This window comes from Astatotilapia calliptera, chromosome 11 (assembly GCF_900246225.1).
Source record: "Astatotilapia calliptera chromosome 11, fAstCal1.2, whole genome shotgun sequence".
Classification (NCBI taxonomy): Eukaryota; Metazoa; Chordata; class Actinopteri; order Cichliformes; family Cichlidae; genus Astatotilapia; species Astatotilapia calliptera.
In genome coordinates, this window is record NC_039312.1 from 10864090 (window position 1) to 10890246 (window position 26157).

At 40.4% G+C, this 26157-nt stretch overlaps 2 protein-coding genes across 4 annotated transcripts in view; one reads left to right on the top strand and one right to left on the bottom strand.

The window, feature by feature from the left end:
- The window catches only part of LOC113032822 (ankyrin repeat and IBR domain-containing protein 1), a 35686-nt gene extending 19172 nt beyond the window's left edge, over positions 1 to 16514 (top strand). For all 3 annotated transcript variants that reach the window (XM_026185961.1, XM_026185962.1, XM_026185963.1), the window contains exons 11-20: positions 659 to 789; positions 3463 to 3597; positions 4918 to 5004; positions 5295 to 5361; positions 6293 to 6438; positions 6846 to 7024; positions 7155 to 7206; positions 10313 to 10424; positions 12644 to 12687; positions 13245 to 16514. In XM_026185961.1, the coding sequence (XP_026041746.1) occupies positions 659 to 789; positions 3463 to 3597; positions 4918 to 5004; positions 5295 to 5361; positions 6293 to 6438; positions 6846 to 7024; positions 7155 to 7206; positions 10313 to 10424; positions 12644 to 12687; positions 13245 to 14156 (1865 nt within the window). In that variant the 3' untranslated portion in view covers positions 14157 to 16514. The remainder of the gene's footprint in view (positions 1 to 658; positions 790 to 3462; positions 3598 to 4917; positions 5005 to 5294; positions 5362 to 6292; positions 6439 to 6845; positions 7025 to 7154; positions 7207 to 10312; positions 10425 to 12643; positions 12688 to 13244) is intronic.
- A 58-nt stretch (positions 16515 to 16572) lies between these two features.
- On the bottom strand, positions 16573 to 23895 carry LOC113032823 (protein lifeguard 1). The gene is made up of 12 exons (XM_026185964.1): positions 23836 to 23895; positions 23610 to 23719; positions 22600 to 22737; positions 22087 to 22255; positions 21611 to 21689; positions 21076 to 21129; positions 20803 to 20893; positions 20598 to 20635; positions 19873 to 19960; positions 18263 to 18352; positions 17785 to 17832; positions 16573 to 17239 (listed from the first exon to the last, which is right to left on the bottom strand). The coding sequence occupies exons 3-12, from the start codon at positions 22699 to 22701 to the stop codon at positions 17087 to 17089; spliced, it is 912 nt and encodes a 303-aa protein (XP_026041749.1). The 5' UTR covers positions 22702 to 22737; positions 23610 to 23719; positions 23836 to 23895; the 3' UTR covers positions 16573 to 17086.
- Positions 23896 to 26157: the final 2262 nt, after the last annotated feature.

The window sequence follows — 26157 nt, forward strand, 5'->3', positions numbered from 1 at the left end:
CCCAGCCCTAAACCACAGAGTAGAATTGTGTTGTTACCTGGAGGTTACGGATCATAAAGAAGTTTATTAGCCAGTGTCTTTATTTGCCCAGATTTTTCAGGGTGCACAAAAGTGACTGATTTGGAGTTAAATTGCCTGGAACTCAACCACAGTAATTACAAACTATTTAGCATTAGGCCAATTAAAATCCACCACGTCGATGATAAATTATTAATTAAGACGAGCAACCCGCTCACTAAAAGTTTGTGGTGTTTAGAAACATTAATTGGACTCTGGGCAATCTAATAGATGATTTAAGATACCCCAGCTGCTCTTGAGTGCCACTTGGTTGATGTGACAGTCGGAAGATAAAGCAATTATTTGGTTTCGGAACTATCTTCCACTTTGATTTCCCCCAGATTCTGTTTTATCTTGGCATTTCAGCAGCACATCAAAGGTGCTTTGATAATAGCCAATTATTCTCTTTGTGTGTGTGTAGGTGGGTGCATGAGCATCTTGGGAGATGTTAGCAAAATATATTAGCAATATACATTAATCAGGCAGGACGATTTCCCACTCAGTGCATTGGTCTGTTTTGATGCTCTGGTAATAGCCATTCTCATTCTGTCTCATTATGCCTTTATTTGTTCTGTTTACCTCCCCCTCCTCCATGTTGAAGTGGCTGGTGTGAGCGAAGCTTATGAGGATGCAGCCAACTGCTTATGGTTGCTCAGTAACTCCAAACCCTGCGCCAACTGTAAGTCTCCTATACAGAAAAACGAGGGCTGCAATCACATGCAGTGCGCCAAGGTAGGCAGTCAGGCCTCTCATATTTTTCTTACCTAGACAGTAATCAGGTGATCAGTTTATCTGGTTGTTCTAGAAAGATATATGAATCAGTCGTTTTCTGTTGGAGAAAACAAACCTAAGAAGTTTAAATGAGCAACATGTGTGCAATGAACACGGTATACTTCTGTTTATGTTTTAAATGGACTTCAGAATCATCTTCTTTGACATACTGCACATAAAAATTTAAAAAAAAAATAGTGCAAAATGGAGATTTTGGCATCTCATAGAAATAATTAGAATTAATTATGTGTAACTACCTTATTTATCAAATTTCAGTAAAGTTATCTAGAGCAAGTGTGGGTTTTGGAGGTCCATAAAGTGGTACAGCAAAGCTCCATTTAGCTTTTTTTTTTTTTTGATCAGTTAATTATATTTTATGTAGCCAACAGTTATTCATTGGCATATTCTTTCATATATATATTTTTTTACCAAGAAGCATTTACAAATTGACACAGTATTTTATCATACAGTGCAATGATATAATAACTCAAGGCTTTTATGCAAAGTACTGTTCTCAGTGCAAACAAACTGTCAGGTGGGAGATAAAGTTTATTTGCACACAGTATGTGTATAAATGTCAAAATCTCATTTTTAGTTGTACAGATGGCTCTTTAAACACTAGAATGAGCCATTTTTACTCCTGATTCTCCACAAGCCTTTCTCTTTCTTACACCACGCTCAAGACAAGCTGTAGTATTTATACACAATGGTATTACATGATCTGTCTAGCAGATGACTACAACTTTCTGAGTTCTGTCAGATCAGACTATTAGAATAGCTCTGTTTTATACTGTTCTGTTCTCACTTAACACCTTTTTAAAGGAAATGCAGTGTGCATAGCAAAGGGGCAACTAAGGTACCTGTTGATGTTGTGAAATGTATGTGTAATTACAGTATGAATGCATGCTGTCATGTTTACATGTTAGCAGATAGCTTCTGTATTGGTCCACCAGTGTAAATAATACAGGGTTAAATTGGGTGAAATTACAAAAAAAGGTTTGCATAGCTGTAGGAAGTAAAAGAGAATTATATTATAGATTTAAGTGATGAAAATCAGCTTCCTCCAAGGGTCATCTGGGCTTTCTTTTAAAGATAATTTGAAGAGCTTGGTCAATCGGGAAAATATCAAAGTAGAGCTGCTACTTCTCCACATTAAAAGGAAGCCATTTGAGGTGGGCATCTAACTAGAATGCCTCCCGGACATCTCCTGAGGTGTTTCAGGCATGTGCAACTGGGAGGAAGCCCCAGGGTAAAACCAGGGTCTGAAAGAGAGATTATGTCTCTCGGCTCAGCTGGCTTGGGAATGTCTTGGTATCCTACCAGATGAGCTGGAGGTATCTGGGGAGATGGAGGTCTGGGCATCTCTGCTTAGACTGCTGTCCCTGTGACCTGGACCTGGATAAGTGGAAGAGGATGGATGGATGGTCAAGGGAGAGAGTGAGACCAGCAATCAGACATAGTCATGTTGCTTGACTTTGTCTCTGTTACTACCACTGTTGCTGTAGGGGAGGCAGTGCAGTCATACAGCAAAGATCTTTTTGTCTCTCTGACACCCCTGTCACTGTTTGCACTGGTTAAATAGGCTGACTAGAGATGGACATTAGTTTTGGGTGAATGGAGTGGCTTTCACAAGCTGAGAGGCCACAGAGGGCTCAGCCTCTTGACCTGTTATTACCTGGTAAGAAACGTCTTTACCCCTGTTGCCTGGAAACACGGGACTCAGTGTTGCTAAGGAACCTTTTGTCTTTTTGCTGCCATTTCCTTCTCTCTGGTGTGGCTTCACACTTTTTTCTTGTCTCAGGATTCTCTTTCACATGTCTTTTTGTGTCTCTCCATCCACCCATTCATGTCCCCTCACTCTCCTTGATTTTGTATTGATTTTTCTGATGTGTCATATAAGCAGAGAGTTTCCAGGACAACTGATGCCTCAGCCTTAAGGTTTTGTGATACTCCAGCTAACCTGTCACCCACAGAAGTGCTTGTAGCATGGAGAAATCACTTATACCCAAATAGGCTCCAGATTGGAGAGGCTGTAGTGTTTTGCTGTGTTTTGTTGTTCTTTCTCCATCGGGACTTGCTGCTCTCAAATGCAGTCTGAGTGCCTTCTAGTGGCAGCAGGCTACAAGGATTCACGACTCTGTTCAAACACCTGCTACTTGTACACTGTAGAAAAACAAATGGATGAGAAGACAAAAGAGATAAAATGGATACAGGTGATTACATTAGTTTAATGAGCCTTAGAAGTCCTTGACCCTTAATTATAATTCAGTTATGATTTTTACAAAGATGTGTTTTTGAAAAAAAAAGTGCCTTGCTGTCCTGGTAGATCTGTGCTTGATAACTCAAAGAGGTTACAGCACATCAACTGAGCTCTGATGTTGGGTCAGTCTGATATTCTCACCTTTGGATGGGTATATTAATGAAAACATGTCTGTAGATGGGGAAAGGTATCGTTTTGGCTGTCATTTCATATACCAGGATAATTGTTTTTCTCTGACAGCAATTATAAAAAAATGTGTCTTTTTCATTTTGTCATTAAATGTAAATTACCCCAGTAAAGCAGGAGTAGCATTAGTAATTGGCTTTCCATTTTTTGATGTGACAGCTGACCAGAGCTGTTCTCTCTCCCTGTAGTGTAAGTACGATTTCTGCTGGATCTGTCTGGAGGAATGGAAAAAGCATAGCTCATCTACAGGGGGCTACTATCGCTGCACTCGCTATGAGGTCATCCAGCAGGTGGAGGAGCAGTCAAAGGAGATGACTGAAGAGGTACATGCATACACTCTAGATGTTAACACGATATTATTACATTCTCTGTGTTTTCATATTTTAAACGCTTTCGGCCCAGTTAACCGAACACTTTGTAAAATATGACTCAACAGTGGTATAATGTAACAACAGGGGACCAGAGCTGAGTGATGGCAGTTGTTACTGGGGGAGCCCTCTGTTATGATGATGTAGAGTGAATGTCCTAAAGGAGCGGGGCTGGGGTTGTTTCATATTGTATTTTATTCCTAAACGTCATGACTCTTTTAGCAACTTGTCATCGTACTCCTACACCATTATCAGACTCACAACAAAAAAGCAGAAAGCTTGGTGCATTATAAACTCGTGTCTGTTTTAAGTTCACTAATTCTTCCTCTGATTCAAGCCATGCATACATTAACCAGAATGTGCTTCCACTTGTCCTAGTAGCCAGTAATATAGCCTTCAAGCTCCTCAGCTAAATTTAAAACGAGCAACCGTCTACAGAGCTGTAGTAAGCTTGCTTTCTGGTTCTGTTTTCTCAAACTCAGACATTGACCTAAGTGACATTACTTATAGCAATTTATCAGATTTTGTGCAAGTCCCTGTGGAACCAGAGAAGAAATGATATAACTGTTTACTCATCTGCAGTAGTACTCTCCAAGGCCTGGAGAATGGCAATACATAAAATTGGTGGAATTTTCCTTGAATCGCATGATGGAATAGTTAATTATTTACAGATTTTCTGTGCAGAGTTGATAAATATATTTTGCTGCACAACCCAGTCTTACTGTAATACACCAAGTCTCTGTCTGTCTGCAAACTCCTACACGATCAGTAGTTGAGCAGCTGAAGTATATAACACACAGGTATATAGTAATGTAGGCCTTGACACCAGTTGGAAACTACCTGGCAACTGCTGGTTGCTAGGGAAAAATATTTCCTGCTTGTTGCCAATGGTTGCTCGAGGTTAATAGCAGTTACTGTGAAATCATTTGCTAAAACCACAGTCATGTACGTCAAGAGTCACTGACCTCCTGGTAACCAGTCGTTACTATTGAAAGATGTATATTCTCTGACTGGCTGGCAACTCGTTGGAAGGGTTTGCTTGCTGGTACTAAGTGAAACTGCTTGCAAAGAGGTAAACAATGTTGCACTTGTTTGCATTTGGTTGCCAGAGGGTTACTGACCAGTCTCTCGTGTACTCTCTACTCACACATAAATAGTATCATTTGGTGGACTTACTTTTGCTCCTTACAGTTAAAGTATTTCGGCTTTCTCTGTGAGAAGAAACACCATGCTCAGGAGATTGACTGTGGCTGGTGTCTCATCACTGTTTTGCAGGCTGAGAAAAAACACAAGAGCTTTCAGGAACTCGACCGCTTTATGCACTACTACACACGCTTCAAGAACCACGAGCACAGCTATCAGGTAAACAGACCAGACTTTGTCTTCCAGTGATGTTGCATTTGCAGCTGTTATGCAATGAATGCAGACAGTGAGCATTTGTGTAAAACTGGTGCATGACCCATAGTTTGGATACTCTCCAGTGCTCTAACTTTAACATAACTAACATACGGTATATTTGCATTCTGTTCATCACAAATAAATCTGTTGTTAATTTATTTGGTCTCACGTGGCATTCTCTCTATTGCTTGGTTTAGCAGGAACCTCAAGATCATTTTTGTTATTGAGTAAAATTTCTGTTTTTCTCCCATTAGCTAGAGCAGCGTCTATTAAAAACAGCCAAAGAGAAGATGGAGCAGCTTAGTCGAGCACTAAGTGGAAGTGAGTATGCAGTCTGCCGTAACGGCGTCAACCTTTATTATCCCAATCCTAATTCAGTTCTTTAATATTGAGCTTTTGGAAGTAGAGGAGAAGGGATAGAAAACTGAGGTGTTTTAATATTATTTTAACAACAGCATTCAGTTTAAGCATTCAGTAGTGTGAGGTTACAAGAAAGATAACATTTTAACTTGACTTTTTCAAAACCATGTCAGTAAAGGGAGTTTCTGCCTGACTAGTTAGCTGAGTGATGCTGATGTACATCAGGTAAAGCAGTAGATTCTGATTGCAGTGGAGTTAGCTCACATAGTGGCGGTGGCTGTCAGCTGGCAGAAATGGAAAAGGTTCCAAGTCGGTCTTCATGAGTTTGGCTTAACTGAAAGTTTGCACAGTTTATCCTACATAATACGACTGCCGACAGCTTTGAGTCTCCAATAATCAGTTTTGGCCATCACTATTGTGTTTTCTGACGCAGTTCAGAATCTGAGATGCAGATAAAAATTCTATTTCAGATATAAATTTGTCTTCTATTCAGCATGTCTGGATTGCTAATTTACACATTTAGTGAAAAGATTTATTCAAATGAGAAGAAAATGATTTTCCCTTAGGTTCCAATTTTTTTTTTTTTTTAAATCTCAGTAGCTGTTAAAAAGTGAATTATAAGTCACTATTCATCAAAGGCCAGCAGTGTTCTTGGCCCAGACTTCCCATCATACTAGACACCTCAGTTATAACTTAAAAGTGCAGTCTCTTCATGTGCTTTAGTACAGTCAAGGAGTTCTTTCATATGCTTTGTTTCAGGATTTCTTGTCATGTAATACTAATCGGCTCAAAAGCAAAGTGAAGTAATTGAGGCAGAGTAATGAGTGTCCTGTACAAAAGCATATCCCATATTCATGTTTGTTATCTGACTCTCCCGCCTTCTCTTTCCCAGGGGAAGGAGGCCCACCTGACACTACATTCATTGAAGATGCAGTCCTAGAACTACTAAAGACTCGCCGCATCCTCAAGTGCTCTTATCCTTATGGGTTCTTTCTGGAGCCCAAAAGCACAAAGAAAGAGATCTACGAGCTTATGCAGGTTTCAGGCTTACTTAGTGAGAGGAAAGACAAATGTTCACAGTGGTCTAGGCCATTAGATATGTGAGACTAAAGCTTTCTACTGCATGATTCTCACAATCTTCCCCAGTTATATCTGCACATCTCAGCTTTTAGTTAAACATCTAGTGCTGTATAATTTATGATCACCCATATAGATACAGGATGTACTTTCCTGCTAGTTTTTATAATGTGGCCTTTCAGATGCTGGAGAATGAATCGGCACGGCTCCCATAGGTCTTACAATTCCTTAAACACCTGTAAAAGTAATAGTTTTTTTTTTAAGTAGATACATAAACAGCTGCCCCACAAGTACATTTGTTAAATTGAAACTTCAAATCCTGCATTTGTACACTGTGATTGCTAAGTCACCTGTCTTTCTGCCCCCAGACGGACTTGGAGATGGTGACTGAGGACTTGGCACAAAAGGTTAACAGGCCTTATCTACGAACACCACGCCACAAGATCATCCGTGCGGCTTGTCTGGTACAACAGAAGAGGCAAGAGTTTTTGGCCTCAGTAGCCAGGGGAGTGGCCCCTAATGACTCACCTGAAGCCCCAAGGCGAAGGTAGCATACAGACCAGTACCTAACTTTGTTAAAATAAAACATTTTACTTCTTTTTTTATTTTATTTTGAGAGCCAATTCCTGTGTGATTTCAGCTATCACAAGTTTGCCATTAATTTCTGTCTTTGGCAGTTTTGCTGGTGGAACGTGGGACTGGGAGTATTTAGGCTTTGCATCACCTGAGGTAAAAGCTGATTGGTTGGACTGTAAACTTGAACAAAATGCATTTGTCTTTTTGTGTACTGAGTGGTTTAGCCAATGATGGGTTTTTCCTTGTCAGATGATTGGGTTATTTAAACAGATTAGAGGTACATAGTAAGAGTTGGTGATTCCCATTTGTTTTAGCGAAAATTAATTCACTTAAAGCTAACAAATGTAGCCAGATAATTGTATTGGTCCAGGTTTACTTGCAGCTGCCCTTTACACTCACACCCACATGTCATAATTGGTGCCACTGTTTCTAAACAAAACCGGCTTCTGGCTTGTTCAGGTTGTTGCTGTGTGCTCTGAAGTGCTTTGAAACCACATTTGGACTCATTATTAAACTTACTGGTACAAATTAGGAAGAAAAAGACATGTTAATCCTAAAATGTTAATTTTTCTCAAAGGCACAGACTTCCTCTCTTGGTCACAAATTATTTTTGGATAACAAAGGTTTGTTTGTTTTTTGTTTTCTCCCTGTCGTTACTGTTCTTGAATGTAATAGTGGAGCCACTCCCAGATTTCAGCATGCCATTGGAAGTTTAATTTTGTTAATGTGGAATTTTTAATATCATGAACTGTCAGTGTTATTGATGCCGTGATGTTTGCCCTATACAGTATAGTACAGTATTACATATTTGTAAAACATATATTATACATAATATTAATTTAATCAGTGCCCTTTCAGCAAGTGCCTGTTATTTGTAATGACACTTATTTCTGCTAATAGAGAGTACTTATTGTTTCAAGAAATTACTTTATTTATTGCAGAAATATAAATCATAATTAGATATAATTATGTTGTGTAATTAATTATACAGTGTCATATGACATCTTTTAATAAAGTCAGTATGTATATTTAAATCATTTTAACGTTTCTGGTGACCCAGAGATCGGCATGTTATTTAACACACTGGAGCAAGCCAGATGGTTCAGTGTTCCCTGTGCAACCGTCAGGAATGATTAAAAGCACAGTATGCTGGCGAACACCTAAGTAGGTTGCGCCTGATCATTACACATTAGTAACAGGTGTTTGTAGTTAACACTTAGAGTCATAAAAGTGTCGACCACATAATGGTTTGATTACTGACCTGTCTTCTTTTTCTGCCCAGCGTGATGTATGCACTTGGTAATGGTGCATATGTCAGTACATTGCAGATACTACTACAGGTCTGTTATTGATTTTTCTAGACTGTGGCAGTTCTTAAACATACAGTTCTTTTTTCCGAAGAATTTGCTCAGCTTAAGAGCGCCATCACTCTTTTGGCTTAGGCTCGTGTAGCTTCTATCTGAAAATTCAAATCTCACACCAAAATAAGCCTCTGGGGTTTCTGTGCAAATCCTATAACATTTCAAAGCTGGCAATGGCCAATAGACATTTTAAGGGGGGATGTTTTGACTTGTATCAGTAAATAAAGCACAAAATGAATTAAAGATGACTCAGTTACATTAAATATACCAGTAAGCCCTGTAAGTCACTTAGCGGCATCCAGTACAGTAGGACCCTTCGTAAATGGAATGTAAACACATTTATACATTTGCACTTCATTTACAATGACTAGTCAAAATATGTGTGCTAAAAAAGATCTGTTGTCAGGAAAGCACCACAGAAAATATTATTATTATTCAAATCAGCCAAGAAACTAAGCCAACAGATCTAAAACAGTAACTTGTCTTCTGACATGATAACAAAACTACGTACAGCGGCTCTTGTTTTTCTATTTAGCATTTTGCTTCTTCTAAAATGTGCCATTATTTTGTAGGAAGTCAGGTGCCACATGCCGTGATACTTATCTTGTCTCTCATTGGTTGACATTCTTAACAAGCTGGAGATCCCTGCATGCATTGATTTTGCTAACTACTAATTATCTCTATCTTTAATATGCATCGATACTGTGCAATAACATTAATGATTATAATACATAGGCCAGCTGATGCAAGTATTTATGTTGCAAAAACGATTAAATTTAGCTTGGAACATACTAATATAGACATACAGTAGATACTGATGGCAGATGCTGAACACCAAGCTTTTATTTGTTGTTGTTTTTTGCCTGCTGGTTAAAAGCTTCTTTCTCAGTCACTGTCAGTAGTTGGTAACCCCATAGTAACAAAGCCAGATGACACTGCCTCACACACTTCCATATGTCTCCTCCATGCTTCTTATAAAACCTGCATCACTTCATAGTGGGTTATATTTAGCACGGTGGAAGCATGAAAGAGCTTTTGCTTTTGATGATATTTGCATGTTACTCAGTGAGTTTGGCAGTTGAGATGATTGAATAAAGAGTGCAGAGGTACCGATATGTTGATTTGGTGTATGTAGCCTTTTTCATGAAGAGCGGTCATGCATTTATCAGTACTTTAAGAGGGATAACAGCACTGGAGTTTTCATTCGTTTGGCACTTGACTACGGATGAGTGCCATCTCACAGTTTTAAATCTATGACTTTGACTTTACAGGAATTCCATTTCAAAAATGTTAGCTTGAGTTGATTTAGATAACAGACAAATTCACTGCTTTTCCCTTTGAAGAGCTACACACCAATGAGCCAAACTGTTAAGACCACCCATCTTTCTGTGCAGTCAAAGTAGCTGCCAACCAGAAAAGCATAAACTCCATATGACCTCAAAATAAGACCTGTGTGCTGGGATAAACAGGAACTATTTTCCTTTGCCACGTTTTTTTCCATGCTAATCTGACCAAAGTTTCAAGTAGTGAGGTCAGCTGATGTGCAAATAATCCCTCTTAACCAAAGGTTCAGGCATCAGACTGCTCTACACCCTGCTTATCAGATATTTTCTCATGAGTGTAGAGGCACACCCACATAATGTTCGTCTTGTGTTTGTAAGACATAGCTAATCAAGAAGGTCGGTTTAAAGGGAAGGTAAGTGGTTTCAGTTAGTGAATGAATCAAAGACCTGCATATAGTCCCCTCAACCCCCCCCCCCCCCCCCCCCCCCCCCCCCACACACACACACACACACACACACACACAGAGTTATTAACTCAAACCTGCTAGAATCAGTTTCCTTGTAAAAATCTCCTTCATTGCATTTTTATAGTAATGATTGTTCTTATATTTTAAGGAGTACGCAGAGTTCCAGTACAGACGGCGGCATAGGCAGAGGCGGCGAGGCGACATGTCCAGTCTCCGTAGCAACACACCTGACCCTGACGACCTCAGCGACAGCACTTTAGGTACTTTACTTTATACAGGGTTTTATCCTGTGATGGCTATTTCACATCGTGATATTCAGTTTTTCTCCCTTGTCACAGCTTGTTATTTGCATAGCTTAAGTTACCACGTGAATTTATCGTGTGATCCATCTGAATGCAAAATCTCTGGGTTCTAGTTGGCCTGATTTTTAGATTGGGTCCAAACGCCTGAGACTATAACAACTATCTGGTGCACAGACAGTGCGCAGATTTAGACACCTCAAGGTTTGCAATGTTTACAAAAGATTTTGATTGTTTGTGTATAAAAGATAAAAGAAGTTTTCTTGTAAAGTTTAGAAAGTTCCCTTGAGTTGTATTTCTTTCATTAAAGCAGGGTTCGATGGCCCTCAGGTAGATTTGATCGACTGTTCAGCTAAATTAACTTAAATTGGTCATCTCTTATAATCACAGCTGCTTCAGGCTCTCAGCAAAAAAATTGCTTAGAGAATAATAGATCAGAATAATAGATCAAAACTGCATCTTAATTAAAAAAGAACGTCAAAATTCTATTCTATATTCTTGGGAAAAAATGAGACCTTCTCTGTTTCTAATCATGGATACATTTTTCTAATAGTGCAGTGTGACTGTGAAACACTTAGTGAAAAGAATATTTTTATATTCATTAAAAGTGTGATTAATTAAGATCAGGCCTACATTTGTTATCAGTCCAATTGGTATACATCCTGGAATGGCACACTGACTGCAGCATGGAAAAAACAAAAACCCAGCAGATGGATGGAATGGGTCAAAGTGCAATTTGTAATGGCTGATACAAAGCATTTAAGGTGGAATGATCTTTTGAGTAGAAAACTATTTAAAGATAGATATAGGGAAGTACTGTGTACATGTGATAGGAAGTTTTATAGAAGTCAGTTCTAGAAATGAGAGTTATAAGAATTATTCTAATCTGAAACTGTTCTGGTAGGACATTAATAAACTGAGAACTAGAGACTGCAGAAAAGACCTATTGAAGTTCATCTTAGTGATGGTGTGGTTTGAAAGTATAGAATGAGATTAAATGAGAGCTAGATTTTCTTGATTTGTTCTCAGGAAATCACATTGTGATGAACTTTGATTTTTGTTTCTTTTATTAGTGACGCATGTAATTCAAAGGATGAGTTGAATAGAAGCATGACTCATGATGTTTGTTTCCATGTTTGAATTGTGATGTTACAAAGAAGTGAAAAACGCTGTAGACAAGTTACAGTTAAATTACTTGGGTGTAGAAGAAATGCCAAAGAAAGTATTAAAGTCTCTGTTACTATTAAACACACATTTCTGTTGCTTTATAATTTGTTTTAAAGGCACAGTCTTATTAACTTTGAATGAATCCATCAGAATTGCATAAGTGCAGGTGCAGGTTTGCGAAGCCCCACCATCTTGAATACAGTGGCTGATGTTTTCGTTATCTCTTTCTCGTCCTTCACTACTGCTTTCTCTCCCCTGTCATTTGCACCTTATCATCATCCTCCTTACCTCAAGCCTCATTTTCTTGCACTCAAGTTAAGGCTCTAGCTCTGTGTGGATTAAGAATGTCTAACTTTAAAGAACTGTCTGTTTAAACAGACAATTAAATGGTAACGTTTCAAAGCTCTTCGGTGAATTCAGGCCTTACAATCTGTTCCAGATCAGTTTATTTTTTCATGTTGTTGGAGTCATGGTTAATGCGCCAAAAATATTAAGATCCAGTCAGATGCTTCCCTGGCAGTATTGTGTCAAGTGGAGAAGAGTCTTAGTATCCACCGGTACCTAAACAAGCACAGGTGCACTGCAATGATTCAGTTACATTATTTGTTTAGAAATATTGATTTTTACTAATTAGTTTTTCCAAAATAGAGCTTCTGGAAAAATGACACTTGCTTGAATTCAGTAAGCATTTCTAATCTTTTGTGTTTCTCCATCATCGTGGTACTTTTATCTAGGCTGTATGGACTGAAAACAATAGATAAAACTGGAGGGTAGCTAATAGGTTTTGTTTTGTGAGCAAAGAGGAATTGCTCACAGATACAGATACAGTTAATGCAGTTCCTGGGGTTGTGACGGGTTGCTGGTCCTTCATCAGTGTGTTGACTAAACTCAAGATGATGTTACTAAATTGAATACTTAGCAGTAGATTAAACTGAGTAAATTGATTTATCCTGCATTGATTTAGTTCAATAACCAGGTTTGACTTTTTCTTTGTTCCTTTTTTTCCTATAAAGACACACAGGATGCTGGAAGTGGACGCAGACAAGGTCCTATGATGGTGAGTAAACATTTATCTCGAGCTCAAACGGTAATGTAGTTGAAATTATTCCTGAAGGCATTTTTGTCTTAGTACTGTGAATTATTAATGTCGTCTTGATTCTTAGCGGTTTCATATTCACTAGTTCACCAAATGTTCAGTTAATAAAAGAGTAATATTTGAAACTGAAACCTACGGGGTTTTCTTTTTCTTTTTTTTTTTGGACTGGGGTTGGGGCATGAATGACTTGAAACATACTGAGTGATGCAGCGATGTTGTGTGCTGGGACTTTATATATAAACACAGAGTGAGTGGTAATGATAGTTTTGAAAATGTAAAACCTTAAAACCCACTGTGAGCTGACTGCAACAAAGCAGCTATAAAGAAAAACTGTCTTTGCTTTCAGGTTTGTGTGTCAAAGTGTCAAAACTGCAGCAGCTGCTATTTTCCTTGCCTTGTCACTATCTCCATCTGCTGCTACTGTTAACTTTTTTAACAATAGGTGCTGCAGGTTATACTTAAAGTTAAGTTTGAAAACTGCTGATGCTCTACGACACTGGATCCTTTTATTCTTGCAGGGTCTGGGTTCGCTGGATGACGATGACCCCAACATTCTTCTGGCTATTCAGCTGTCACTCCAGGACTCAGGGATGGTCGGGAGTGTGTCCAGTCATGAAGTACTTGCCAACGAAGCCTCACTCGGCGCTATTGGCACCTCCCTGCCTTCGAGGCTTGAGCAAAGTGCTCCAGGCATCGAGGTCCCCCCCAGAGCTTCTCTAAGCAGCTCAGAACTGCTGGAGTTGGGAGATAACTTGGTGAAACTTGGCAACATCAGCAGCCAGTACTCTGCTGCCACCGGTGTTGCTATCCCTGTACAGCACGGTGACAGTCATCATCGGGCATACGGTGCTTCTGTGCCCATACCAGTGGCTCCTGGTTGCAGCAGCTCTTCAACAGGCCTCTTCTCTTCCACCGACACAACAGACTCAACCACATGTGGCAGCCACGACCCATCCTCATCCTCTGCATTAGCAGCAAACGCTAACCTGCTGGGCAATATCATGGCTTGGTTTCATGACATGAATCCTCAAGGTATCACTCTGGTACCCCCAACCTCCTGTGACAGCGACTCAGTCCCGGGTTCACTCCATAGGGGCGAAGGAGAAGACGATGACAATGTCGGGGTGGTCGTCTTCCCTGAAAACAGGAAGCCTCAGGAGGTGATGGCAGATGTGGGGTTCTGCTCTCAGAGGCTGAGTGAGATGGAGGAGAAGGAGTGCACTGTCGCTGAGAGACCGACCCAGTTAGATCTAGTGGGGCTGGACACCATGCCGCTACCTTACATGGGAGCCCATGACGCAAGCGGAGGCCATGCCGAGCGCAGAGGCTCAAAGGTGTGCCACGTCGACACTCCGCGATGTGACTCTGTGTCTGATCAGCTGCCAAGCACCAGCTCATCTGAGTGGGAAGATCAAGTGCACTTGGTATGATCTCTCTGAGATGGCAAAGAGCTTTTAAGGAAGGCCAAAAACCACTACAGATTGCAAAATGAATAAAGAGGAGGAACGTCTGTGCTAGCTATTCAGGTGGAATGTAAACAGAGTGGGGAATGTGTCATACTTGACCAGAAAGTGGGGAAGACACAGATTCAGATTTAAGTGCAACAAGATGTGTTTACTGTATTGTCAGCCTTCTGCAAAGAAAGTACTAAATAGAAGAGATCACAGTTAGTTACCAGTTTCAAGGGTGACTTATAAAACAAGTCTTGTACTAGTAAAAATACAAATAAGTAGCGTTTTTTGTTTTTGTTTTTTAAATATCAGATTTAGAGACTTAGGAGCTTTAGAAACTTTAACCTACATAGTTATTTTCCACTGGACTAAAAGCCTACTGTATCAGTCTGGATCAGGTCTGATGTATTCAGCTGTACTTAGTGAGCAGATTAACAGTTTGCTCCAATATTCAATCGAAACAAAGCCGGCTGAGATGGTTCTCACTCCTGTCCAATTCTGCCTACTTCATGGGTGCCAAACACTGGCTAGCAAAAGCACAGTTTGCAGTCACCAAGTGGATTCTCTAAAGCAAATTGTGCCTGCTTTTTACAATCTCAACCACTCAGCTAAACTTTAATGTGAAAGTGTTGAGCCATAATTTTCTTTGAGATTGCAGCTGATTGATACTCTGAAAATGTCACTGGCTAAAAGCTGCCGTGAGCCGTGTAGAACTGAGGCTTCAGGCCCTAATGGATTTGTACTTTATGTAAAATATTCACATTGGCAAAATTTTGATTAATTATTCAACTGAAAAGTAGTTGGCCTCCTCAAAAACATTTCAAAATGGACTTGACAGTGGTTATTACTCCCCAACACAGGCTGAATCAAAAAACAACGAATGCTGACGGGCCCAGAGGGAGTGCTCGTGATTCAGTTTGCACCTTTGTCACAGCATGTTCTGAATTCCATTGTAGCTTGTCTTAAATTAATGTTTTGAGTATTGCAGCCGAACGTGGAGCGCGACAGACTAAGTAGACAGTGAGAAGCCTGCTTCATACGCCGCAGGGAAGGCCATTGAAATCAGGCAGTCGTATTCAGACTCTGGTAAATTAATTACTCACGCCCAAGTCACTGTAATTTATCTCTGGGTCCTGTTTTAAAAGTAATAAGCAAAGCCTTTCAGATCTTTGCAGATTTTCCGGACTGCAGGGTAATGCATGGGGGGAAAAAAATTAAAAATCATGAATGTGTACAGCATCTCATCCTCATGGGAAGTCCATGTCTTTGAAACGGTTCTCTCTCTGGAGTTGAGACACACAGTGCCTTTGTGTAAATCACCATGATTCACTTTTTCCTTTTTTCACACTTTTTTTTTCTGAGTGCTAATTTTTAAAAAAATGACAGTGTAAACAAAAACAGAAACACCTGTTACCTTAAAGTCGTTTCTCTCACATTGCCGTTGATAGTGTTCAGACGTGCTCATCAGAAATGTTTGTAGCAAGAGGCTTTTTTGTTGGCTCTTGTGGTGATATGTTAATAGATGACACTGACTCTTTTTTCTTTTCTTTTTTTAGCGATTTGGTGAAATACGTTGTAACGACGAAGTCACACTTTAAAGAAAAAATCTTATTCCCAGATATTTTGAAGAAAGGTTTTATTTCTCTGGGTTTGTGCAGTAAGGCTTCTTGCCCTACACTGAAGTGGTTCCCGGGGTTTAGCATCTAAAAATCACTGCGCTGATTTCAGAATAGGTTAACCTACTGTTCTGTATCGCTTGTGTGTGAGGAAAGTTATAAAGTAGGTATTTATTTGGAATAAAGATAATTCATTTAAATAATGGATTGTGAGTAACCCATGTGAACTAAAACACACTAGTCAGTGTCTTACCTTTAAGACGTGATTATGTTCTTGTACAGACTGATGTCTGGCTGAAGTAAATGACCTTTTTCTCTCTCTCTCTGTCCCCTTGCAGATGTATAGAGCAACATTAAGTCTAAAGATAGTGATTGCTTTGATAAGTGTCTGGGTGCCATATGGTTAATGGAACTAACTTTGTCGGACTTGGTTAATGGAAGTGCTTTTATCAGAGGAGATAACATGCGTTGCCCTTTTTCTTTAGTAGTATGCTGTGCATGTAACGGGCACACTTTATACTGTCACCTCATATGTTCAGGTGATTTATTAAAAAAAATTAAAAAAGGTATATAACATTTTGTAACTCATTGAGATTTTCTATTGTAAAGCAACTAATCCTTGAAATGCTATTTGCACTTTCATAGTTTATACTTGATACATTCCCTCTTTATATGAAAAGTGTTTGATGTGTGATGCCAATAAACTATGTGTTGAGTTTTACTTTGCGGTTGTCTCATTTGTAATAGTCATTTATGACAAAGAAATATTGCAGATGGTTTTATTTTCATAACACTGACCAATTCTTTTATTGGGTTTTCATTCAAAATTAAACACTTTTATATAATCTTTGATTTAACAAGTACCTAAGTGACTAGTTTGTGAGTTAAAGAGTAATTTTTAGAAACAAATATTCAGTATATGTAGTTCTATGTAAGAATTGCAACAGGGCAGTATGTAAATCTGAACTCCTAAAGGAAAAAAAAATAAACAAGTAAACATCCATAAAGCAGACTGCAGTGCGTAACACATGACAATCATAGGCAAACTTGAATATACTGACAGATGTCTGGAGACGTATTCAATATGAATCATGGGCTCAGTTTCCCAGACATGGCTTAAGCCTAGACTTGGACCAAAAAAAGTTTTTCTGTGGAGATCTTCAGTGTTTTTGCTTTGGGGGGCTTAAGCCATGTCTGGGAGACTGGCTGTCTGTGTTTACCAAACTCAACGAATTGATTGCATGTGTGCAAGAAGAGTATCTTAAGGGGAAATCCTGCCATGGAGTTTAAGTGTCAGCGGCAGAGGCCGATGAGCTGCAGCAAGAAGAGGAACAGGGTGACGACGTCCAAATAGAGGTTGAGCGCAGCAAAGATGTACTCCTCGGGAGAGACTTGATACTTCCTGTGTTTTCCACCCAGGATCATCTGAGTGTCAAACACCAAGTACTGCGGAGAGATGGACAGAAAATGAGATGCTTCAGCACTGATCTGTGAATCGAGAACGCGAACTGGTCTGCGAGCAAGCGCAGGCACTATTAACTATTTCTGAGAGATGGGACGGTGCAGATAAACAGGCCACACAAATAATCCGGGAGTCAGACTTGTGCAGCTGAAAATAAGTTGTGACTTGCTGCTGACAGCCTGTTCAGCTCTGTGTGCAGCTGCAGTTTGTTCCACCGGCTGACGAGATGGGTCACAACATTTGCTGCGAATGCCAAAGGCACACAGAGAGGTGGCTGTGAAAAGGAAGCCCACTACTGTTAAGTGGTGCATAATTGAAATTAAAGGGCACAGGGGCATCAAAGTCGCTCTCTTTTCACTAACAACTGGTATCAGGCTGCTTCGCCCTGGGATCGCGTGTTGCATCATATACACTCACTTGACAATAAGCCCTCTTTGATGGTGGTTTCGTTTTATTTCCATTGGGGATTTTAATTCTGTTTTTCATAGCAAAAAGAAAAAAAGTGCTGCGGTTACCAAAGTGTACTTACTAAAGAAAACAGCAGTGTTCCCAGGCAGGCATATACGATGTAAACATACTGCAAAAGAATCACACACACTCAGGAGAGGCATTCAGTAACACAAATTTAAAACAAAACATTTTTATTCTAGTGTGCTGTGCTGCTTGTTTGCTGTAGGTAGTAATTAAGCCAGAAACTTTTTTTTTTTGGTCATTCTGGCTGTTTTGTTTGGTTTACAGGCAGTCAGAGTCCAACTACAACCTAAAATCTGCAGAATGCTTATTTATACCCGCTGGCAACACTAACAGCCAACACAGTGAACGCCAGTGTACATTTAAATCCTAAGAGGTTTGAGTTTACGCTCTCTGCTGTATAGTCTGCTCAGCACACGGGCCTGTGCTTTCTAGGGCCAAAGACTCTGAGGCTGTACATCCGGTCTGTCAGCAATTCATTTAAAACCTGTTCCCACTGCAAACACACTGGTTAACAAAGAAGCTCTTTAATTTACCTGTGATCGGAGGATTGCACAGAGGAGGGCGAATGAAAAGAGGGTCCAGATAAGCACCCACAGGCACCCACTTGCTGTGGTGAAGTCCCACTGATGCCGCAAAGGAGGGATAGGAAATGAGAAAGACAGTTAATGTGACAAGCCCCAACATCTCTCATTTGTACTCATCATTCTCGTAAAATCCAGGACACTGAAGGCTGTTCTCATTGCAGCTGTGCTCTGTGATAGCTACAGATTGCAGTCGAGACTCAAGAAAATCAAGACAGTTCTGGTTATAACAAGTGAGGATAAATAATCAACAGGCACTGAGCAGGGGGATTGAAGGTGGCCTTTTCGCCTGCATGGCCTTTATTTATTTTTTCCACACTGGCATAAAAAAAAAAGATGGCAGTTGCTACAGGAGAATCACTAGCACTGATCACCTGAGGAGCTATGGGCTGCAGACGCAGTGTCAATGCATCACAGTGACAGAGATTAAAAAGCTCTGTGAACATTGTGAACTGCAGAGCAAGAGGTGCTGGAAATGGCAAGATGAAAGCGAAGTCATAAAAAATAAACTACAAGTGTTTGCGGACGCTCACTCAGCCCATAAAACTATATTACGGGCTTAGGGGTACGCTTCCCTCTATATGTCAGCTATTTAAACCTGACCTGCGTACCTTCCTCCCGCTGATTAATAACGAGCAGAGAGAATTAAGCACCAGATATATTCTTAGTATGATTATCAGACAGCTGCTTGCTTGTTCCATCCACTGTGAGCGAAAATATAAATGTCTCCAGCTCCTTCAGATACAATAAGTGGCAAAGTGTGTGAAATGCCAACCACCATTTAGCAGCAATTAAAAGAGGCTCTAAATGCAATCTGAATGTGGCTGACATCTTCCCCACTGGCTGTGTGATTGCTTTTGTTCAGAACATGAGGCGTTTATTGAAGAAGCATGCCGAGCTATCAATGAAGTGATTCTCAAAAGGTCTCCTAACTTGCTCCAGCTAATAAAACGCTGCAAGTTGTAATGAAACTTTTAAATGCCATGTGCACAAGCACAAGCTATTATATATATTTTGAGAGCGGCATCTCAGAAGAAGATGAGCATGATCAAATAAAGAATAAAAAATCCTCAGCGAGCGAGACTTATTTGGGATTCGTTGGGATGCTTATTATAGAATTTTAGGGGAAGTTTTTGGTCATTTTTTTAGGGTTTCAATCACAAAGTTGAGAAGTTTTGCTTGATAAAAAGCTTTTTTTTTCACAATTCATGAAAGGAGGCAGACTGAAAAGGACGAGGGCTGACTTATATAAAGAATTCTATATGGCGAGAGTTATCTCAGCCTCATGGGGGCTTAACCCTCTGGATGCAGGGAATTAACCCAACTTACAAATACACTGATCTCAGCAGCAATCTTAGTTTTGCCAGGACAGCAAACTCATCTGACTTTGAAAACTCTGCAGGTGAAAACCTGTCCAGCAGCTGAGCTTTACACGTTCCCTCTGACTGCACAGGAAACACAGCTGAGTGTATGGACATTTACCATTGACTGTATAGTTAAGGCGCCGTGTTTCACTTTTGGCTGCAGTGCAAACTGAGCTCAGAGTGTGTGACAGATCTTACCTTTGACTGCATGGCGAACAGGCTCAGGGAAAGGGACACAAATGCTGTTGCCCCAACAGCCCACATGACCGCTTCAGCATTAAAATACCTGCAGACAGAAATATCAAACAGTGCAGTAAGAGCTGAATCATGTCTATCTTGGGGTGGATGAGCAGCGGGGTTTGGTCTATCCTAAAGGGAAGTATTATTTTCTTATAAGAATTTTTTTTTCTCGAAATATGCATTTAACTTTGAGCACTGGACCCCCCCCCAACCCCACCCCACTGGACAAGTATTGAATAATGTATTGCCTGCATGCATTTCCTATCAGCTATAGCTTCAGTTATAGCAATATCCTATAAATATGGTAATTTTAATGCATTATTGATAGTCAGGTCTCATCTGATGCCTTTTTCTGACAGAGTGACGTGCTGCTAAAAAAGAACCGTCAGAAAGATGGAGGGGAAAAAAGGGTAACTCGTGTTTACACAGGCACCGAGAAATACAGAGAAATTGGTTTTGAACTATTTGTGATGTGCTCAGATTTATCTTCAGCTGAAAAAAAATCAGAGAATGTGATCCCATGTGCCTTTTAATTTGGTAAACCAGCGCTGATAACATCTTATCTGGCATGATGGCTTCATTGCTGGCATCGAACACGCTATCAGATATGGATCAAATAGGATTATTATTGTGCAAATGAGTCTGCATCAGGTGGGGACTCATCTTTGTAAACAAACACTCACGCCGCCACAGATGCAAGCATCAGGCCCTCTGCAACAGTCTGAGGAAGACAGGGAGAAAGGCACACAGGCAGGGAGAGGGAGGGAGAGAGGGGAAGGAAAGGGGGAGACAAATGGAAAGTAAATACATGACAAAAAAAAAACTGTGAAATAGAGCAGGTGTGGTGGTGGTTTAATTTGATGCCTGGCTGGTACTGCCTCTACTCACAAACAGGCCCAGGGCAATAAAATTGAGGGGGACTCGACGCCGGAGACTGTCACAGCATGACAGGGCCACAATGAGGACGAGTACCACCGCCCTGTTTCACACACGACACAGAGTTTACCGGCATTAGCATATAATAGGAGAAACATTATGGATTCACTGAGCGCATTATTTATATTAAGATGAGCTTGTGATTTACTTCCGTGGACTCACATGAAGCCCTTTCTCCAAACACGAAATCCAGAAAATCTAAGAGAACGTTTTTGAACAACTTACATCATGGTGTAGGTGAACCAGTAGTTGTTCCATGCCCATTTCCTAAGTGTGTCCCTGTTTTTTTTTTTTTTTTTTGTTGTTTTTTGGGGGGGGGGGGGGGGGGGGTGATAAGAAAAGGGAAGGGAGAAAGAGAGAAGTGTTTAATAGAGCTGCCATTTATCTGATAGAAGCAGTGGAATGATTTTATTAAATATTAACAGAGAGCAGTGCATTGTGCACATGGGAGCTGAATACAATTTATGAAAAGAAATGACTGTTGCAGTCTTCCACCACATCCATTATACCAAACACAGGGAGCTTTCAAACTACTGCAAGCACAAACATTAGGCGGACTATATACCACCTTGTTTCACCTCACTATGGTGATTTGAGAAGGGCCCCAGTGCATGTTTAAATTTGTGCAGGGACGACTTTATGCACTTGTTCTGCCTCGTGTTGGTGGGCGATGACACAATTAAAAGCCAGCAGATTACAATAAAGGACATTTCTTCTTTTCTCTTTGGAACAAGAATGGCCTCGTGTGATTGTGTCTCACCAGTAAAGAAAAGCGCAGATGATCCCCACAGTCACTAGCAGCTGAATCATCAAGGTCAAGTAGACTTTCCTTATAAAACCTGTTCAGAAAAAAAGAAAAACAGATGCAGAAACACAGAGAGGTGAGACAGACAGGAGAAAGACATGCGACAACAACAATCTGTCAGAGTGAAGCATTGAGGCAGGTAAGGCTGCACGCTGTTGCCAAAAATGACTGTTTTCACCAAACTTGCATTCCTGCCTCTCATTAAAAATGATTTGTGTTGTGTGGGAGGTGAAGAGCTGCGACAGGCTGCGAGCAGAGATCACAGAACAATTTTCAATTCCAAATCAATTTTCAAGAAAACACTGCAAAGCAAATGAGGGGAGTAAATATTGCTGATCCTCGTTCGGCTCTGACCACGCAAACAGAAACGCTCATTTCTCTCGCCTCCTGTTTCTCCCTCTCTTTATTGATCTACTTCCTTCGACCCTCACCTCTCCGTATGGCAGCGTCACTGAAGGCGCTATCCTCTAAGCCGGGAGAGTAGACGGGTGGAGATTGGTCACATTGCTGGTTGTCTCCACCTGCTCCCGGGCCCACAGGATGGACCATGTTATCATAGGTTCCAGGAGGGGAGACCACTGCAACGCTGCCCTTCTCCACCTGGATCATTCAGACAACACCCGAAGTTTAGATTCAAAACTTTTTTCTTGCAAATCATAAAAAAGGCAGAATGATGTGATTAGAGGCTTTAGTGTTCATTTTGAAGTAACTTCATGGAATTAAACCAATAATCCATGTGTAATTAAATGTGTAAGCACACATTTAATTACACATCCCAACGATAGCATGATCAAAGGCTAGTTGTGTGTTGGATTTGGGCTCATTCTTTACGATAGCGGCATATTAAACCCTAAAATCAATGTGCAAAATGGTTTCTCTCACTGCTTAATTTAATTTTTTTTCCCCTTTGAGGCTAACAAAAATGATTGTGAATTGCTACTAACGTCATAGCTCATCCCAGTATACGAACTCTGTCCATGGTCCCCGGGGCTGTACGGAGGGGGCTGAGGATATCCACCGTTTCTGTTGTCATAAGTGTGGTCCATTTGCCCAAAAGTCAGCAAATTTTATCAGACACAAAACTGCCAAGGTAAAGAGAATTATTAGACAGACAAGGTAGTTAAGGTCACAAAGACATTCCTCTGGACAGTGTCAGTGCTTTCATCAGTGATGTTAAATTGGCACACGGGGCTATGTCAAATGGGTGATTATGAAACCATGCATCACACAAATACAAGGCCCTCCATGACTGGCATCCATAAAAATGGCCCTAAAACTTAATCTATTTTCAGTGTATGTATATTTAATGGCCAAATAGATTGCATTTAATTGATCTCAGAGGAAATTTAGTTGTCATCCACAGACAGACAATAAATGCAAGGATTTTTTAAAATGTATATATGTATAGTGAACACAAGGGAATAATAAATCCCCCCCCAAGTTCCCTAGTTCTGCATTAATCATGAAAGAAATGAAGTCATAACCAGCTGCTCAAAGATCAATGCTGCATGATGTACAACTGCAGTAAAGCAGTGACTACACATAGCAGTTTGACAGAAACAGCCGCTCCCTGTGCACATCCGTCTATTCATTATGGTTTAATGAATAACAATTTCCACTTCCTGTAATATCTGTAATTAGTAATGGCTTTTGCACTCGTGGCAGCAATAAATCATTTGCTAGATAAAAATCACATTTTGACTTTTCGTCTTTTTCAGCTCATCTCTCCAAACTGGAACAAAACAAAGCCTAAAACTGTGTTTTCTAAGGTACGAAGTGGACTTTGTTTTTGTTGGCTTACGCGGGCTGAAAGTTTGGAACATTAAATCCAAGTTCTGACAAGATGACAACAGTTTTAAAGTCTATAAAAAAGTGTCCAGCTGCTGTTTGACTCAGGTCTGTTCACAGAAATCAATCCGTACAACTCCAGCGAAGCTATTAAAATATGCCTTACCTCTGCTGTGACGACTGAGACCACGCTCGGCTGCTCTTCCTGTAGCTTCAGTTTCCTTCAGGGCAAAGTCTACTTGCTATCAGCTGGTTCCCACAGAAACAGGACTTTTGCTGCAGGGGGAAAGGATGTATTCCTCATTAGTCCTAATGGGATATTAAGATGAAGTTCTGAAAGTGACATTAAAGCAATAAGGCTGGCACTTTGACAGAGTAAATTGGGATTTTACCTTCTGTGTTCCACCTGCACTGATCCACACTGGAATGAGTTTATACTGCTTGATTTCACATGTTTAATAAAGGTTTTCCCTCATATTTCAGTATCCTGGAATGATAAGCTGCTGCATATGAAAAGCCTGTAACATTTCAACCTGTATCACACAAAAAAGGCAAATGCAGGACAATGACACAGTGTGAGATCCGGCGAGGCGTATGGTCTTTCTGGTTTACCTTGGTTACTCATTGATAGCACCCTGCACACACAAACCATCCAGTGACAAAGAGAGGACTGGACGATGTAGGACATCAATCCAGCCTATACAAAGGGATTATGGGTACTGAGTCACACTGAGAAAGAAGAGCTAAAGGCATACTGTGTGAAAATACAGAAAGCAATGTAGGTCAATACCATTTTTATGCTTTCCCATGAAGAACTGGCTCTCAAAGAGTTACATTTAACACCATCTATTAATCAGAAAGCAATCCAGGATGAGTCCATTTTTATATATACATGTATGTGCATGTGTATGTATGAAAAAAACAACAACAAAACAGTAAAATATAATTTCCACTACTTAGCCTCGATTGGATTTGATTACAGAAAATTACTGTATTGATGTGATATTTAAAGCGATCACATACATGATGATCATAATTCAAATCTTAAAGAAAGCAAAAACTATTTTGCAGTCCTGTAGCTTTATTTGGATTTTAAACACAATTACCTAACATAACTGTATAATTAAAGGTGTGTCTCTGAGTGACTATAGTTGTGTATACATAAAAAACAAAGCAAGAGCAAAATACACAGAATTCGATGCGAGTTTTTTCTTTTTCTCTTTTTAAGCCAGATAGTCTCCCCCTGATGTACAGAAATTATTTATACATTAAGCAAACACTGGGGGGCACTAGTCTCCCGTGCTTCTGCTAATTGCAGTGATTTGGATGTGACTCTCCTCCTCTCCTCCCCCGCCCCGAAAACCCTTCTCACTCTGCCGCCTCACCCACCCAACCAGCAACATGAAATCCTCCAGAGAGCTTCCTTAAACCGGCTGCCTCGTCATTTTAACAACTCAGATCAAATCCTTCATTTCTTTCATCTACATGTGATCTTTCTGTTCCTTATTACTAAAAGAAAAGAAAACATTGTCCTTCCTGTGCAGCGACAAATAAAGAATAACATAAAAAAGGAACAAAATAAATCATGTCTGAAGGCAAAGTGACTTCCCCCCCCCCCAAGCAAACACAAACTCTCGCTCTGTTCTCCACTGATTGGTGTGTCAGTCAACACAGACTAGGTTTACACTGCCTGCTCAAATCTGATGAGCTTGTTCTCACCTATTCATCAGATCTCGGTCGGATTTGAATGGGCGACACAACAAACACAGTCACATTTGAGCAGGCAGTTGAAATCCAGCCTGTGTTGACACACCAATCAGTGTGGAGCCCAGTGTGAGGCCACATTTAACACAGATCTGACTGCCTCAGCGCTGTCCAAACACAAGCAACACATGAGGCGGGAGCCACATGGATCAGAATGTGTGCAGAGCAGAGAGCTGTATCCAGATCGTGATATGCAGAATGGAAGAAGAAATCTATCAATCTAAACATCCATCCATCCATCCTTTAAGACAGAAAAATAGAAAAAACTTAAAAAATATCGGAAAGAATAGAAAACAAAAGAAGAAAAGGCAGGCAGGAAGCGAGACATAACTTTGAGTCTGTCCTCTGTCTCAATGCAGACAGATTGTGACAGCTCTGTTTTGTAAGACTGCTACGATCCTCTTTGGGGCTTTAGGGGCCGAGGACCACAGAGAGGAGTGTTCTGGTGTCACTGGAGAAGGGGAGATGTAGCCATCATATGAGTCTCTCTTTCTTCCGTGTGCAGCGGTGAAATACTACTTCTCGCCCGCTCTGGCCACAGATGGATTTATTTGGAGAATTGAAATTGTGGTTTGTGTTGCCTCAGAGAGCCCCGGCACGGGTCGCAGGGTCTGAACCACTAGATGCCTCTTCATTTCTAATTTACAACCCTTCTGAAGCTGCTAATGTAGACTTTCAGCAGAATGTATGGCTGATGGGAGAGTTGTGCAGCGGCTCACGCTGCACAGTGGGAATGCATGTGTTACTCTAAATTATGAGACACCCTGCACTGTGCTACACTTAATAATATGAGCTAGTCTGGCTGTGCCTAGTAAGAAATATTATTTCAATGAAATGCACAATTCTGACAGCGTTTTGACTTATTATCAGGGCCAAATCAGCATTGCATTGAGTTTTAGAATGACTTACATTATCTTGTTAAGCAAATGAGTGTAATACAAAAGGCACAG